Source organism: Chrysochloris asiatica, unplaced genomic scaffold (assembly GCF_000296735.1).
Source record: "Chrysochloris asiatica unplaced genomic scaffold, ChrAsi1.0 scaffold00209, whole genome shotgun sequence".
Lineage (NCBI taxonomy): Eukaryota > Metazoa > Chordata > Mammalia > Afrosoricida > Chrysochloridae > Chrysochloris > Chrysochloris asiatica.
Genome location: NW_006408727.1, coordinates 1,372,161 through 1,390,476, shown reverse-complemented (window position 1 = coordinate 1,390,476; position 18,316 = coordinate 1,372,161). Strand labels below are relative to the sequence as shown.

The 18,316-nt window shown below is 37.7% G+C and overlaps 1 protein-coding gene across 1 annotated transcript in view; it reads right to left on the bottom strand.

Moving 5' to 3' along the window:
• Positions 1-5,087: 5,087 nt before the first annotated feature.
• FRYL (FRY-like) overlaps positions 5,088-18,316 on the bottom strand; it is a 176,602-nt gene continuing 163,373 nt past the window's right edge. The window contains exons 57-61 of the mRNA XM_006872668.1: positions 14,466-14,534; positions 11,402-11,419; positions 10,458-10,568; positions 8,963-9,153; positions 5,088-7,469 (exon numbers count right to left, since the gene is read on the bottom strand). Of these exons, the coding sequence (XP_006872730.1) occupies positions 7,211-7,469; positions 8,963-9,153; positions 10,458-10,568; positions 11,402-11,419; positions 14,466-14,534 (648 nt within the window). The 3' untranslated portion in view covers positions 5,088-7,210. The remainder of the gene's footprint in view (positions 7,470-8,962; positions 9,154-10,457; positions 10,569-11,401; positions 11,420-14,465; positions 14,535-18,316) is intronic.

The following is an 18,316-nucleotide window of genomic DNA, read 5'->3' as shown; positions in this document are numbered from 1 at the left end:
TGCTAAAGCAAATGGAAGAAATGAGGTGGTACAGGAGTGGAACAGGAAATGCCACAAGGTAGTTACAGAAGACAAAGTCCAATATTATAGTGAAATGTGCAAAGACCTGGAGTTAGAAAACCAAAAGGGAAGAACACGCTCAGCATTTCTCAAGTTGAAAGAACTAAAGAAAAAATTCAAGTCTCAACTTGAAATACTGTAAGATTCTATGGGTAAAGTATTAAATGATGCAGAAAGCATCAAAAGAAGATGGAAGGAATGCACAGAGTCACCGTACCAAAAAGAAATGATCGATGTTCAATCATTTCAAGAGGTTGCATATAACGAAGAGTCAATGATTCTGAAGGAAGAAATCCAAGGCGCACTGAAGGCATTGGTAAAGTACAAGGCTTAGGAATTGATGGAATACAAATTGAAATCTTTCAACTAAGAGAACTCTGGAGACACTCACTCATCTATGCCAAGAAATTTGGAAGACAGCTACTTGGCCAACGGATCGGAAGAAACCCATAATTGTGTTTATTCCAGAGAGGTGACCCAGTGGAATACAGAAATCAACTGACAGTATCATTAATGTCACACGTAAGTAAAATTTTACTAAAGATAATTAAAAACTGGCTGCAACAGTACATTGATAGGGAACTGCCAGGCTCAAGCTGAATTCAGGTGAGGACATGGAACAAGGGATATCATGGCTTAAGTCAAATGGATCATGGTTGAAAAAAGAATGCCAGAAAGGCGTTTACAGGTGCTTTATTTACTATGTAAAGGCTTTCAATTGTGTGGATCCTGACAAAGTATGGATAATATTGCAAAGAAACGGTATTCCAGAACACTTAATTGTGCTCATGAGGAACATAGATCAACTGGCAGTTGTTTGAACTGAATAAGGGGACACTGAATGGCTTAAAATGAGCAAGGTGTGTGCCTGGGTTGTATTCTTTCACCACACTTATTCAATCTGTATGCTGAGCTCATAAACCAAGAAGCTGAACTATATGACATCAAGATTGAAGGAAGACTCATTAACAACCTGTGATAGGCAGATGATACAACCTGGCTTGCTGAAAGTGAAGAGGATTAAAAATACTGATGAAGATCAAAGACCACAGTCTTCAGTATGAGTTTCACCTCCATGTAAAGAAAACAAAAATCCTCACTACTGGACCAATAAATAATATCATGGTAAATGGAGAAAAGACTTCATTTTGATTGGGTCCACCATCAACACTCATGGAAGCAGCAGTCAATAAATCAAATGACATATTTGACATATTAGACCTCTTTAAAGTGTTCAAGAGCAAAGATGTCCATTTGAGAACTAAAGTGCACAAGACACAAGCCATGGTATTTTCAATAGCCTCATGTGAGAAAGACCATAGAATTGATACATTTGAGTTACAGTGTTGGAGGAGGATATTAAAAGTACTGTGGACCACTAGAAGAACAAACAAATCTGTTTTGGATAAAGTATAGTCAGAATATTCCTTAGAAGCTAGGATAGTGAGGCTTCATCTCTTGTACACTGGACATATTATCAGGAGGGACCAGTGTCTGGAGAAGGACATCAAGATTGGTAAAGTGGAGAGTCAGCAAAAAAGAGTAAGTTCCTCAAAGAGATGGATTGGCACAGTGACAGCAACAATGGGCTTATCTTGATACTTGTGAGGACAGTGAAGGACTAGGCAGTGTTTTGTTCTGTTGTGCAGAGTTGCTCGAGTAGGATATGACTGGACGGCACCTAACAAGACTGCCATTCCTGCTGAATTACTCTTTGGAGGTGAAGCACTTAAAACTGAAGCTTGAAAACCAATGGTTTGGTCAACCCTGTAATTTCTATGTCAAGAAATAAAAATCCTCACAATGGCTCCATAAGCAACATCATAAATGGAGAAGAGATTGACATCAAGATTTTGTTTTACTTGGATCCACAATCAATGCCCATGGTAGTATAAGACAAAAAGTTGATGTTTCATTGGACACATCTGCAAAAGACCTCTGTAGAATTAGAACAAAGATGTTACTTTGAGGACTAAGATGCACCTGACCTAACCCATGGTATTTTCAATTGCCTCATATGCATGTGATAGCTGGGCAGTGAACAAAGAACAGAGAAGAATTAGTGCATTTGAATTATGGTGTTGGCAAAGAATATTGAATATACACCACGAACTGCAAGAACAAACAACCCTGTTTTGGCAGAAGTCCAGACAATGCTTAGAAGTGAGGATGTTGACACTTCATTTCACATACTTTGGACATGGTATCAGGAGGGACCAGTCCCTGAAAAAGGACATCATGCTTGGTTAAGTAGGTCAGCAAAAGAGAAAGACTTTCAACAAGAGAGACTGGCACAATGGCTGCAACAATGAACTCAAAAGAGTTGTGAGGCTAGCGAAGGACTGGGCAGTGTTTTGTTCTGTTGTACACAGGACCGCAATGAATGAGAACTTGATGGCACATAACAATGCTTAAGGAGTCTTGGTGTGGTGGTGTAGAATAAGCGCTGGATTGTTAACTGCAAAGCCGGTGGTTCAAAACCACTAGCCATTCCTTGGAAACCCTACATAGTGTTGCTGAGTCAGAACCAACTCACTGGCACTTTAACAAGAATGCTTACTATAGAAAATACACAGGTGTGAGCCCTGCACTTACATATACTGTGAGTGAGATGGCCATTTATAAAATGTCCGATTTGAAAGAGCTACTGGGTCAATTAAGTGCCTGTAATCAATAGGAGCTCTGGTAGCACAGTGGTTATGAGTCAGACTGCTAACCTTAAGGTCAGCAGTTTGAAACTACCAGCTAGCTGCTCCGTAGGAAAAAGATAAGGCTTTCAGCTCCCGTAAAGATTTACAGCCTCAGAAACCCTATATAGGGTCGCTATGAGTTGGAATCGACTCCACGGCACATAACCACCACCCATCAATAGGAGACCTGCTTCAGGGAGGTCAAGGGAAGCTTGTCTATATGACACCTCAGTGGAGAGTTGAAGTTACATGTAAGTTGAGTAAATCAAAGAGGAAGTAGACAATTTCCAGAATAAGGTAACAGCATTCGGTAAGTACACCCAGAATGCTCCTTAGTGGTAAGGATGGCAAGACTTGAACATATTATTCGGAAGAACCAGCCTCTGGTGAGGGACATCATGCTTGGGAAAGTGGAGGGTCAATGAGATGGATTGACGACACACTGGCTGTAACAGTGGGCTCAGATGTAACAGGACCAGGCAGTGTTTTGTTCTGTTGTGCATAGGGTCCCTATGAGTCAGAACCGACTCAGCAGCACTTCACAAGGCAACATGTGCACAGGCCTGTTGGTGGGAGAAAACGAGGAGAGCCAGTTGTAGAGTACTGTGGAGGTGTGGGATGGGTACAGTTCTGGGAAAGACTGGCAAGGTCGGATGGCGAGGGCTTTTCCAGCCTTGTTAAGGAGGCATGGTGTTTATACAGTTGTCAGTGGGAATCCAGTGAAAACACTGAAAGGTGTAGTGGGTTATAATGAGATCCACCAATAAAGAAATCAGTACAATGGACGACTATAAACTAGTAATGAGACTGCAGGAACCAGATAAAGTGGTGGTGGGACAAACAGAAGTGCATGACCAAAGAACTCTGTGGGTAACGGTGATGTTTATTAGTTCTAATACCTTTGTTGTTTTGGAGTCCTGCTGTGGCACTGCGGGTTAATGCCCTGGCTGCAAGGTCTGTTAGAACCACAAGGTCGGAGGTTCAAGCTCACCAGTCGCTCCTCAGAAACCCTATAGAGGGTCACTGTGAGTTGGAACTGACTTGACGGCACTTAACCACAACACCTTTGCTGTTGCTGTGTGCCATCGTGTTGGTTCTAAGTGACCCTGTATAGTGTTTCTGAAAACAGCTGGTGGGTTTGAACTGCCAAACCTTATGGTCAGCAGTCTGTTGCTTAGCCCACAGTGCCACACCAGGGCTTGGTTCTAAGAGCAAGTATCAGTGATTTGGTTGGGCTAGACCCAGGGACTGGAAACTTATTGGACTCCCATGGCATGTCAAAAACCCACGGCCACTGACTTGATTCTAACTCACAGCACCCCTCTAAAGGCAGAACTTCCTCAGAGTTTCCAGGGTACAACTCTACAGAAGAGTACCAAGACCTCTTGGTTGCTCCTGAGCACTTTAACCAATGCGCCACCAGGGCTTCTTTCCTGGCATGCAGTGGTTCACAACATTTTCTGACTGAATGAGCTGATAGAAATGTACCTGCAACAAACCCTAAGACAGATAAAATATTCACTGGCTACTTACGTAGCTGCTTAAATCTTTTAAATTTAATATTGTTTACAGTTAATTTTCCTATCTTTCTTTTATAGTTGAAGGAACAGAGGATCAAACTGTGCTTTGCTTAGAGTTAATGAGAATTCTAACCTGGAATCCTGAGATGAGAATTACAATGGTAGAATTACATTCCAGCAATGAGAAGGCACTCTAAACTGGTCATGTATACAATCCAAATGTTACAAAATGTGCATAAACAAATTTTTGAGAAAGAGAGGCTAAAATAAGCCAAGATGGTATTTCTGATTGTCAAGATAATGATATGCTAGTATGGTTTATGAAAAGTTCTCCTTCACAAACCAAAACAAAAGAAAACATTCTGGCTTTGGTAAATCTCTTTCTTAAGAGAATGTTTAATGATTTCCTAAACTTAAGGTGTGCTGTGCCACCACCCCTGGTGTTTTACATCACTAAAAGTAAAACAGAACAAAAAACAACACATTTTCTGACTAGTGTAAAAATCCTTTGGCCATGTATTTTTAAAGTAGCATGAGGAACCTGCCACGTATCTTTTTTTTAAAGGTATCGTCTTTTGGTGTCACTTTGCAAACTTATGACTTGAAAATGATCAGTTTAGGGGGTAGAAGAAAACAGTGATATGTAGCAAACACTGCACTCTAACTAGAACTAACATAGTAGATTAAGCATCTGAACGATTTTTGTTAATAAATGCACTCTTTGGATTCAGAGGGTGAGGAACAAAGAAGTCAAAGTTTGAGGAAAATCCATCTGCAAAAGGACAATCCTAGTGAATTTATATTTGCATCTTGTTTTCTGCAGGTATATTCAGTTTTATTACATCATTCAGTAACTCAGTTACATATAAATAAATACAAAGGCAAATTTCAACTTTCTCAAAAGGTTTTGGTTTGAGTAAGTAGTCAAACTTTGAATTTTGGTCTTTTTAAAGGAAAATTATGTTTAAGAATGAAGATAACATCTGAAAAGTTTGTAGATGATGCATACTCTAATCATTCATCCTTTCTTAAAATACAACACAAACCGACACTACAATGCTTTTTATTTCAACAAAAAGGATGTAAAGAGGGTGAGGGGGGAAAAAAAGGAGATGGGAAGAGAGAATGTAAAATGTGGTGCGTCTCCAGCTATACCCCTCTCCACCCAGCTTGCCCCACACCCAAGCACTATTAAATAATTTAAAGGAAACCATTTACAGTACCAAAACACCATTAAAATAAGTGTTTTATCAGGGTCAAAAAAAAAATACAGTGATTATGAGTAAGCCATGACCAGTTATGGAATTTTACAGGTCTCCGAACTGTGGTCAGCAGTCCAATGGTGTGCACAGTGCCTTCAATGAATGCACTTGAGCATAATTTACATGTTTGGCAGGGTTCACACCCCCAGGAAAAGGCAAAGCTAAGCAATTCATTTTGACATTCTTCTAAACTCCGGAATCACAGAGCCCAGTTCCAAAGAAAAGTCACAGTGGAGAAGAGATGCATATAAAAAATACAAGGTGTTCTTTTCAAATCAGAGGAATTGTGGGACTACATTCATTTCTTTTACAAAATGCTATTTAAAAAAAGGACGGAGAATCCAGTTCATGTTATGCTATGGACTTAGACAGGGAGTATGTATACTGTATGTTTTGGTAGTCAGTCTTCAGGCCTCCATTCAGTTTCCCCAGAGCCCCAGGGTCCTTCAGGGTGAAACATGTGAGTCCTGAATACACATATAAAAATGCAATTGCATCTCTCTTCTTGAATTCTGCAGATTTCAGAGTCTGCAAGTCATACAGTCTGCCATTGATGACCACATTGTTTTTTTCTTTAGCTTTGTACAACCCATTCCTGTATAACAGTGCAATGCAGAAATGTACAAGAAAATACTGGTTTTAATCTATATACTTTCTATAATAATTATGGAGTAAAATAAGTTAACTTTTGCTAATGAGAGTTGCTGTCGGGCAGCATACATCTTTATTTTACATTTTAAAGTCTCTGCAGGCATCTACTTTGGTTAGTTATCAACAATCGTAACATACGCACTGATCAGAGAACTGAGCAGCATTCCAATAACGTTAACAGATATATTATTTCTTTTTGAAATCCTGGGACAGCCCAGTTTTTATAATATTATTAAAATGTTCTAGCATTTACACACTATGAAGAGTTAGAGCTAATAAAATAAAATTTTTTTCAAAAATAATCTTGCAGTGCTCTTTTAGGCATGCTCTGAGACGGTATCACCAAGCATCCATACCTTGAAAATATGACTATCACATACCCATACATCCCAACGCACACACACATAATTCCTTATACAGACCCCAAAAAACAAAACAAAACAAAAACACCCCAACCCTTATCCCACATATTGGAAAATCAGTGGTTTTTGCAAAGCAGTCTTTTCTGTGAATCTCTATCTGACTGGGTGCTCTGCATGGAGACAATTAAGCATCAGCTGTAGATTATGTTTAGGACTGCCAGAAATCCACGCAGTTATGCAGGTCTTCAGCTAAAATAAACAAACCTGGATTTCAGCCTCATTTCACCTGCTTTCCAATGACTTAGTATTAAGAGGCCATTATTGCAAACTTTCTTGGCATTATTTTCTTTCTCCAGAAAGTAAAGTACTTGTATGCATCACTTTTAGCCCTTTGCTTTCCACCTAGGATAAGTAACTATAAAAACTCTTTCTTCAGTTATTGTGGGAGGTTATTGACAGCTGTTAACAATTTGATTTTATTTTCCCTTCAGATTTTTGTCTTCAACTTTCTTTTCTGAATTTAATGTAGTTTGACATTAGTTACAATAGGCGTAAGTCGAGGATGCTGCCAAAGTCATCAGTGAATTGTAAGGGTTCATAAAAGGTGCTTGTTAATATTCTTAATCATCTTCAGTATACTTTCTTTCCTAAATGCCTGAAGTTTCTCAGAATCCAGTGCTTACCAAGTTTCCAATGGACTTGGCCTGTGCTAGAAGCTGGTATGATTGCACTGTGCGTAGAGACTCTCTTATTTCTAGATTAAGTTCCATCAGTTTGTAGTTGGCTTCTGACATGTCCTGGTTAGAGCCTATAACTGCAAAGCTTCCGGTCTGGCCCAGTGTTTGATGATGGAAATATATGTGTAACAGCGTCTGCACAGGGTCATCTTCACAACCGCCAAATATATCATTGGGCCAGAGAGATCTGAGAATACACAATGTTTTAAAGCCTTGAGACCACATAGAACAATTGTCAGGTAAGATTAACTATATGTATTCATAACAACAAATTTCCTTGCACTAAAGCAGTGTGAGGAGACCTGGGGACTCCTAGGCCCAGAGTCAGTCGCGTGGCCACGGAGGACTTGAGTGGAGAGTGGAGCTACCGGCTGATGGGAAGAGAGGGCATGTGCACAAGAACACCCACACATGCAGATGGTACCCACGTGACCTGGACCGGATGACTGGATGATCAGAGCTCAACCAGGAGAAGTAAGAAGAGAGGAAAAAAAAAAAAAAAAAAAGACTGATCTGACATAATCTGATGAACTTGACCTATACCTATGAATGCAGTGACTCAAAAGAAGCAACAAATCCTTACAGCAAGAAACATTCCCACCCCCTCCACACATGGAGTAGACAGAGATGGGCAACTTGGACATTGGATACCTAAATGCGGAGGGGGGGACTACAAAGGCAAGAAGTGACTGGCTTACAAGCTTTCAAGAGGGAACCTAGAGCTAGGGGACATGGAGGAAGGCAGAATCACCAGTGAGTACTATCCAGTCTGTCTAGGCGGAGCTGATGAAATGAAATACAGATGGGCAACTTGTGATACTGTAGTGAATAATGGTTATCAGGACTGATTATGAGGGTTGGAAATGCAAGGGTGGACGTTTTGTAGCAAGGAAGGAAGTGATTGTTTCTCCAGTCTAGGAGCGGAGGTCTCTAGGACCATTAACGGAGAAAAGCCGAGAGCGGGACCCTATCCAGAGAAGCAGAGATGCCTGAGATGGAGACAGAGACGATGACATGGAGTGATGAAGCGGCTGGGGACTTTGGACCCAGAGAGGGAGAGGGACTGGGGGCCAAAGACTGGGGGTTGGGGATGGGTGGGTGTTGGGTGGAGGGGGAAGTGTAGGTTTCTAGGATATACCCTTTGGTCAGTAGATGACGCATGGAGGGGATTGGAACCATGGCAATGAAATGACATACGATGGAACGAATGTAAAACTAAAGTTCTCTCATGTAAACTATCATATAATTCACAATAAAACATTAAAAAAAAAAAAAAATCCTTGCACTAGTGGTTAGGAATTGGGCTGCGAACCTCACGGTCAGCAGTTGGAAACTACCAGCTGTTTCACGGGAGAAAGATGAGGCTTTCTGCTCCCATAAAGATTTACAGCCTCGGAAACCCTGTACGGGGTCGCTATGAGTCGGAACCGACTCCATGGCACTTAACAACAACAACAACAAGAACTATTTTAATAATTGAACAGATATCTTACTGAAAGTGCTACTGAGAGTAAGAACAATCTAAACTTGGAGTCAGCTTAGTGATAACTGTGGAATCTTACGTTTTCTTTCACAGAGACATGATACTGAAACATCAAATTGAAAACCCAAACCCAATGAAATGGCCTTTAAGTAAATTCCCAGTCTAGTATAGCACCTTTAAATCTTTTTATATTTTACCTGAAAGCTTTGACCTGTGCTACAGCGGATGTAAATTCCTTATTTTTCAAAGTTTCAATTAAAGAATGGATGGCAGTTTCTATAGTAGTTTGGGCAGCTCTGGAGATATCAATTTCTTCACTTTCTGAAGCAGACTCAGCTTCTTTGAGGATGCTTTCAAGTTGGGCAAGTTCCTCTGACATGTTGATAACCTAGAACAAAATAAAATAGTTTATTTTTAAAGGATCTATCTGTATATTCAGTTAAAAAAAACCACTTTTAATTGGATGGCTATGATAGATGGGATGCTAGTGGTATTTTCTCGTATTTTAAAGACTATTTACACATGTTAAGCTTAGTGTATAGAGGTGGCTAGTACTATAAGTTCTGTACTCAGTAGGCATAAGTAAATTATTTCAGCTACCAAATACTTGATGAAGCAACAGTTGTAATACATGTTTATGTTGGTTTTAACTTGATTATATTACTGTATCTTGGATGATAAAAACATCTATTACTATGAAGGAGATGAAATATTTTTTGACAGACAAGAATGACCTTTGTATATTTTTAAAGGATATTTAAGTAGAGTATTTTCTGCAAACCACATCAATAGTATTTCATATACATATAGAAGATAAACACATAGATGTTGTTGCCATCAAATAGGTTCTGACTCAAAACGACCCTGTATAGGGTTTCCATGGAGTGACTTTGACTGGTGTGTTTGAACTGCTGACTTTGTGATTCAAACTGACCTTGTGGGTCAGTGCATTATAGCATCACACCAGGACACTCTCTATCTATATATAAACATTAATATGTGGTTTTTGTTTTTTAATAGGTTTAACATTTTAAGAAATTATTTCCCCAGGGACAGGTTTAGTGCCAGAGAATGACAAAGGGTTATAAAAGATTTGAGCCTATACATGAATCGATTTCCAACATTCAGAGTGTTTCTAATACGCTGCTTATTGTGTGTATTAATACAACTACAGAAATACTACATGCAGACAGGATGTTAGAGGATTTCATATTACAATACTAGGTCTTCATTGAGTTGATGTACTTTACTTGACTTTTGATTACAAATTATCTGTTGTTCCTGTGACATTTAAAGTCTCGAAACTTTTAAAACTGTTAGATACCTGCTGTCTTATTTATTCAGTGGTCCTAAAATTGCATATTAACTCAAAATAGGATCAATCCTGCATGAGGAAGAAAAAGTGATTACGTGTAAATGAGTTTTGACTTGTTATTGTAGGGTAAGGTGGTTATAGTACTTCAAGTTCTATACTTAAGAAATTGTTAACTGTAAGGTCAGTGGTTTGAGCCCACCAGATGCTCCGTGGGAGAAAGATGAGGCTTTCTGCTCTTTTTCATCAGAAACCCTACACAGGGTCACTATGAGTCAGAACTGACTTAACAACAATAATGGAATACAAAGTGTATGTATATGTCTATGTTTTTATTTTCTAGAAGCAATTACTGATGCTTAGTACAACTGAGTATTTACCTCTGCTTCATTTTTTATTGTATTTACTTGGTTGATAAGTTTACAGTAGGCTTGGAACAGAAGTAGCAACTGAAAATGCAATTTATATAACCTTCGGCAGAGCTCCAGTTCCTAGAAATAAATAACATTATGTTAAATTTAGGTGTTATTTTTCCACATTTGACTGGCAAGCATATTTTCAATGTCAATTTACAAATAAATAAATGTTAACATTTTCTTGATTTTTTTTTTTTATCCCCTCCTGCAGTGAGTAAGTTAATATGGTGGGAAGCTGATGAAAGACAGATGAAAGATGCTTTAAAGACTGGGATTAAAATCAAAACAAAGATCATTGTTGGTTACGTAATTCATTCTTAGTGTTAAGCATGTTTTTACACTAGACATACAGAGTTTGCAAGCAGGCAATATGTAGGATGCTTTAAGAATGATTCAGTTACTTAAAACTTTAAATCTGCAAGGAAAAGAATTGACAAATGCATAGACTTTGCCTTCCTCAAAATGTACCCTTCATTGCATATTAAGAAAGGCTTGATAAAGTACAATAAAATACAGGATAACCTTTAACCTAAAATGTTAAGAAGAATTTATGTTTAAAATAGATCCATTTTTCTAAAACAAAATGGTTCTGGAACTTCATTGAAATGAGTCTTTGAAATTAACGTGTACGCTTTGATTATTAAAATTAATTTTCAAAGTATATAGGTTAGTAATAGATTTAGAAAAAGGCAATTGCTAGTTGTACATATTAATTATAAAATCTTTCTCACTTTTTAAAAATAGGGCTAACATATCATGGATTAGGGCTATGCAAAACGGAAGCACACACTGCTCTTAGGGAGAGTCCATGAGAAAACCACTGCTAGGTCACAAATGGACAAATGGTAGATGAAAACCAGTTTGTCTGACAAGGTTAAGTAGTCTATAAATCAAGACAGGTCACTTACTGCTAGAATTTCCATTTGCTAAGCAAGAAGGTGAGCAGGTCATAAAAAAATACAAAAGAAGAAAAAGACCAAGAATTAGTGTAAGAGATCATAAAACTCGGGTCACAGATGTCCTAGGCAAATTGAAGAACATATATTTATACCCCAAAGAAAAATGCATGACCCTATTCGCAAAAGAAAACTTTTTAGGCATTTACTGCAACAATTCAGGGTGATTTTTAACTCTTTGCAAAATACAAAGCCTCAAAAAGTTCATGAAAAAACTCTCTGATCTTTTCATTCCATTTTTCATTGAATGTTTTGAAGCTTCCTCATAATAACATAGGCTAAGGTTATTTGTGTATTTGAAAAAAAAACTACAAAGAGTAAAATCAAACAACTAATGTAATCTTGAGAAATTTGGCTATTAAAAATTTCCTTCTTTGCAGTAACAAATGAAAACAAAAAAAACAACAATAGAAAGCAAATAACAAAACACCAACTGTAATAAAATCTTCATTACTAAATTAGAAAATTTCTGAGTACAAAATAAGAAACGCATTATTATTACTTCTCAACTGGTTTATAACCTTACATAAGAAATATCCATGAGAAAGTTATCTCTGGTGGCTCAATGTCCTTTCTACCTTTTATTGTAAAATTAGTTGACAGAATCACTGCTAATGAGTTGATTCAGACTCAATAACCCTATAGGATGGAGTAGAACTATTATACAGGGTTTCCAAGACTAAATCTTTATGGGATTTTTCATCTTTCTTCCCAGAAAGTGGCTGGTGAGTTTGATCCACTGGACTTTTGGTTGGCAGCACCACACTTATTAAATCACTAGTTAGGTAGGTTCTACGTTCTCAGAATTGATACTGAGACAGAGGGTAGAATACCAAAAGCATTTTTAATTGCATTCCACATATAATTCAATAAACTTCAAAAATGAACCCAACCAGATTTGAGTCACATAAGGTAATTATGTTTTTTAAAAATAGCATAAAATCTAATTTATAGACTATTTAGAAACTTAATGAAAGTATCTACAGCAACTTGGGCTAGAACAATGACTGAATGAAAATAGCAATCACTTAAAATACAGCTTCTAGAATTATTTCCTGAGGTGTTCTTTTCGAAACAGTTTCCTCCAAACAACCTTTTCACATTTATTCCTATCAATTTAGAAGGGATTTGCTAAGCAAAGGTGAACTTTAGCTCTGTAATAGTTTACCATAAATTATGTGGATATTCATTCAAGTAAACATTAGTTGAGAGCACAATCCAGAGCCAAACAACACATGAGGAGCTTCAAAAGCTTGTGGGGAAAATTCATTTTCTTTTTAAATTCCATTCTCCCACAAACTTTTGGAAACCCCCTAATATTAGCATATCTAAGGCTTGCATATCTGAGGTTTTATTTTATATAGTACTCAGAGATTAGCAACTATTTGGAATTTTAAATACTTTTTTCTCACATCTGTTAGTATATGATAAAAGTGACTCATGTACATAGATGTATATGATCACCAAAACTACCAGTGGTAACACAAATAGAATTAATTCTGTTGCTCAGAATGACCAGAAATTACTCTGAATATGCTAACAAACTGTACAGTTTTTATGGAATCATATAACTGTCCACATTCTCAATGATTGCTTTTTAAGTACATGAAAATTTCCACGTACAGTCTCTTTTTACTTGTCCAGTCAATAAACCTTCACCTATTGTTTACAGCTCCAAAGACTCACCTGATACATAGGGACAGTTGTGTAAAATGGCCCATGCCCACCCCCATAGTGGACATAAGGGCAAGATAAGAGAGGAACATGAAATAATTACATAAAAAACATAAAATACACAGTTTTCACTAAGTAGAAAACCTTAAGATATACAACTGACTTAGACTCTTGGAGATGGATTTTGTTTTCATCAAGGTAGAAGGGATCTAAGAAATAACTGAGTCTAATTTTATCGAGGACTCCTGGCAGAGCGCTGTAGGATCAGCAAACAACAAGGTCAGTGGTTCAAACACACCAGCTGCTACTCAGAAACCCGATACAGTGCTGTTATACTCGACAGCACTTAACAACAACAATAACAAATCTTACAGAGGAGGTTGTAGTCTTGCTCAAGCCATTCAGTTCAGTAAAGACAGAATTAGAACCAAAGGACTATGTACCCTTCTCTTGACTTGGGTCTTTGCTAGTTTCCGTGTAGAATCTGGAGTCAGCATGCCTAGGTTTGAATCTTAATTCTACTATTATTACTGATTTTAGACAAAACTGCCTCTCTGAGCCTGTTTCCTCATTTGTAAAATGGGCATAGTTACAGCATTTACTTGACAGAGTTTTAAGAGTAGAGATAACAAATGCAGTATGCCTGGGAAACGGATAACATTTATTGAGAGCACAGGTTTATTTCTTAGCATTTCCATTTTTTAAAAAAAATTCTGAATTATGCTAGTACAATAACTTTTATTGTAACAAGAAATCTCTAACAATGTAACTGGACTGAAAAATATTAGAATTCTGATGCCAAATACAGAGGTTGTTTAGTTAACGAATGCACTTTTTTCCATAGGTCTTAATCCAAATATGCACTTTTCCCTAGGAAACTATGCCACTGTTGTTTTGTACCAAAGGGAAAAACGCTTAGAATTCTTCCAATCAGAATTCTGTCTGTAAACAGGCTAATTCTAATTTATGTAACCTTCTTCGTTGCTCTGCTTTCTTTGCCAACAACCTATCAACAGAATACTAATGCCAGGCACCTTTTTTTCTGTTTAAGGGGCAGGGACAACTAGAATCAACCTGGACTGTCCAGATAGCCATCAAGCACAGCCACTGAATGTTATTAAGCTTCACCAGTAACAAGCTGGTTGTTCATTTGTATTACAATGAATTGTTCATAACTAAGCCAATATTTTAGTGAACCTAACTTTTACAAAGACTGTTCTGATAACCAAAATGGAAAGTTTCACAAACATTATTTTTAGGAATAGCAAATAAAAACTTGTGGAGACACACAGTGTTTTTATTGTATGCTATAGAGACACAGTAAAAACAGAAATGAACTTACCTGTGCATCTGGGTTCATTCTATATGTGTCGTCTTTGGCGCCAAATGTCCTCTTACAGTTGTCTAACCACTAAAGAAATAAATCACAGTACATTTTAATAAGGTATTTGTGTAATTGCAATGAAGTTGGTAATGTAACATATAAAAATACATATAAAGCAGTTAAGAGCTAATTTGAAGTTTTAGACTGGTTGTTAGGCATAGAATTTCATCTCCATTTGAGCCTAATCATTTATTACGAAAGTAAATAATACTACCAATATTTTAAAAATGTACACACTTGGGATATGTGGCACTGCATTTCTGTAAGGAATACTTTTCATATTGGAGTTGGAGATTTTATTGGAAATCTTCACCACCTATACCTAACCTTTGTTTAAGGGAAGATGGGGAATGAAAGATGTGCTCCCTTTTGGTCAACTTAATAATAGCAACTTAGATTAACGAGCTCTGGTTGCTTATCAGAAGTGCAATTCTCAGAAGACTGGTGTCAGACTGAATTAGTGAAACAGAAACCAAGATACATTTCAAACTGTTCTTTCTGTTTTTCAGTAATAATGAACAAGAAACATGTTCATCTCCAAGGAACACGAGTCAGAGAAGCGAAATGTGTTTTTCCTTATCCAGGGAGCTACTCCTAAAACTGGATATTTATTAAAATTGAATTTTGTCTGGTCAAATAAAAATAAGATAATACCATTGTGGTATGTTGGAAAGGAATTCTGGAGTTACAGGATCCCAAGCTGATAGAAAAGCTTCAAGTTAAGGTCCTAAATTTTGATAGTCTGATACATTAGCAGTTCTTTAATTCCTAGTTCTTTTTCTGCGATACATTAACATACATACAAATATGACATAAGACATAATTATGACTTTGAGAAAAACTGCTAGCTACATTAAGTTTGCACTTTGACAATTAGTACTTTCTACACATGAACAATTTTGAATTATAGCTTAACTTTTTATATTCAAGTAATTAAAATTAGATGTTTCAGTTATTTCAAAACAATCTCCTCAGTCTGTGTCCCTTTTACCCTGTCTCTCAGATTGCACTGACCTGCAGGCTATTTGCTTGACAGCATCTCTGAAGAAAAACATGTTAATCTTTTTTAGTGAGACAGTGGACAGCTGACATCTGTCATGGAAGCTGTGCATTAGTCCCTACTCACATAAAATGCTTATAAATGTAACTACTATCACTATAATCTTAACCAATCGGTCCAAGTGTATTAATAAATTTGAAAAAGAATTTCAATTTATTATTTAATGGCCTAGTCTTATTAAGGACTCCTGGTGTGGTGCTGTAGGATCAGCACTGGACTATGAATCACAAGGTCGGCAGTTCAAACCCACCAGTTGCTCCTCAGAAACCCTATACAGGGTTGCTATGAGTCTGAATCAACTGGATGGCACTCAACAGAAACAAAGTCTTATTTACTGAAATTCGGGCCTAGTGATAGGACATTTCCCAGTACTATTCAACATAATTATTTCTAATTTCCGTTCTGTCAAATGAAAAGCTCTGACTCGTATGTGTAGTCTGGTAAGTACATGTCCACTCCTTTCTAGTCAGGGCACGTAGGACACAGTGGATCGTTTCTATCTAGAACACCCTGCAGTTCATATCTTTGAGTCATTATGTCCTTCTTTATTATTATTATTATTATTAAAGGCTAAATGAAGATTAAAATTTAATTGGATAGGTTCCACTACTGGCCATGTAGTAACTTATACTAGACCAATCCTTCAAGAAAGACTATAAAAGCGAAATACCATCAGCTAAGACTTGAGCCCAAGATCCCAGAGAGAAAAGTACTTAAGTGAGCCTTATATTTAGCCTAGTTTTCCCCTCAGGGGTATTTGTTTATTCATGTTCTTGGGCATGGATGATGAAGAGAAAGTGGTGGCTTACAGTTTGTGGCCTGTGGTTTCAATGGTCTCAGAAAGCAGGGTTAGCAAAGGTATTGACGGCCACGATCCCGGAGAAAAGGGAACTGCATGAAATGAGCCCAACAATTTACAATGCAATTTCCTCTTGGGGCACTTGCTGTTCCTGTGCTTATCATGTGTAAGAGAAGAGCCTAAGAACCCAAGCAGTAGCTCTGGAAGACGAAAAAGGTAAGGAGAGATTTCTGATTTCATGGTGTTGGGAAGACAAAAATTGTTCAATTCTGAGCAAGATGCAGGGTCCTGGTAATAATTCAGAGGATGTCACATGTAACCCTTAAATGGCTATCTACTAAGAGCAAGGCAAACTGGCATTGGACAGTTAAGCTCTCCCAAGCCTTAAACACAGTCTGCAATCATCTCTATCGCTGATTGGATCGAGGTGTAATACCTTTTATTTCAATTGTTGTTAAGTGTTGTCGAGTCAGTTTTGACTTACAGCGACCCTGTATTGGGTTTCCAAGGAGACAATGGTGGGTTTAAATTGTCAACCTTGTGGTTCACAGTCCAATGCTGACCGTACAGTGCCACACCAGAAGTCTGTAACTTCAATTACAAGAAGGAAATTAATCTTTTCTGAAGGAAAATATCATCCAAAGTTTTCACAGTTTTTCATGAGCAATTTCTAGCATTTCATAAAAAGTGACCAGGCATGCCAGAAACAGGACCCTATAACTCAGTCAAGAGAAAAAAAAAAGACAATCGAAACAGACTTATGGGTGACCCAGATATTGGAGTTACTGACCATGAACTATGAAGTAACGTAATGACAATATATTCAATAAGATAAATGAAAGACAGTCATCTAAGGTACAACTATTGGTCTCTCCCAGTCCAGAGGGAAAAGGGTGATGAAAATAGAAGAAGTTTGGGAATAATTGACTAATTTACTAACAGTGGACTAATGAACCATGTGAATATCAGTCCCCACAACCCTGAGACCAGAAAAACTAGATGGTTCCTGGCTACTATTACCAACTGCTTTGAAAGGGATCACATTAGAAGGACCTGGATAGAGTGGGAGAAAATGCAGAACAAAACACAAGACCATAAAATACACCAGGACTACTGGTCAGAGAAAGACTGGTAGAATCCAGAGACTATGGCCCTTGGTCACCCTTCAGTCCCCATGGCTCAATTTTCAGCCCTGCAAATAGACAGGTATATAGATGCAGACAACACTAGTAAGATACATGCACCATAGAGTGGCCAATCACTCAAGATTAAAAGGGCAACATTAACCTAAGGACAGAATTAAAAAAGGTGGGGAAAAGAGGAGAAGTGGGAGTGATAAACACAGGGAGGAAGTGGGCTAAGTGATGTCACACTGAAGGGACTGCACTCATTGACATGAAAGAAGTCTATGATGTGTTGACTGTAAAACTGATAATCTGCTCTGTGAACCCTCAAATCACAATAAAGAGTTAAAAATGAAATGAAATGAAAGCAAATAAAAAGATAAAGGATGAGAGAATTACACCCCCAAATTTGAATTTATAAAAATAAGCTAAGTTACAAAGCGACTGGTTTACAAGTTTTCAAGAGGGAGTATAGTTTCAGAGTGTGTGGGGGAAGGTAGAATCCCCACTGAATAGTTTTCATCTTGTCTAGATGGGTCTGGTGAAAGGAAATGGGGGTAAGGTTCTTATGATTCAGTAGTGATTGTTATCATGACTAATTGTGATGGTCACAGCTGTAAAAGGTAGGAGTTTTGTAATATAAAGAGGGGAGAAGTTAATCTTATTCAACCTGTATGCTGAGCAAATCTTCCAAGAAGCTGGGTTCTATGAAGAAAAGCATGCCACCAAGATTGGAGGAAGACTCATTAACAACCTGCGATATGCAGATGATACAACCTTGCTTGCTGAAAGTGAAGAGGACTTAAAACATTTACTGATGAAGATC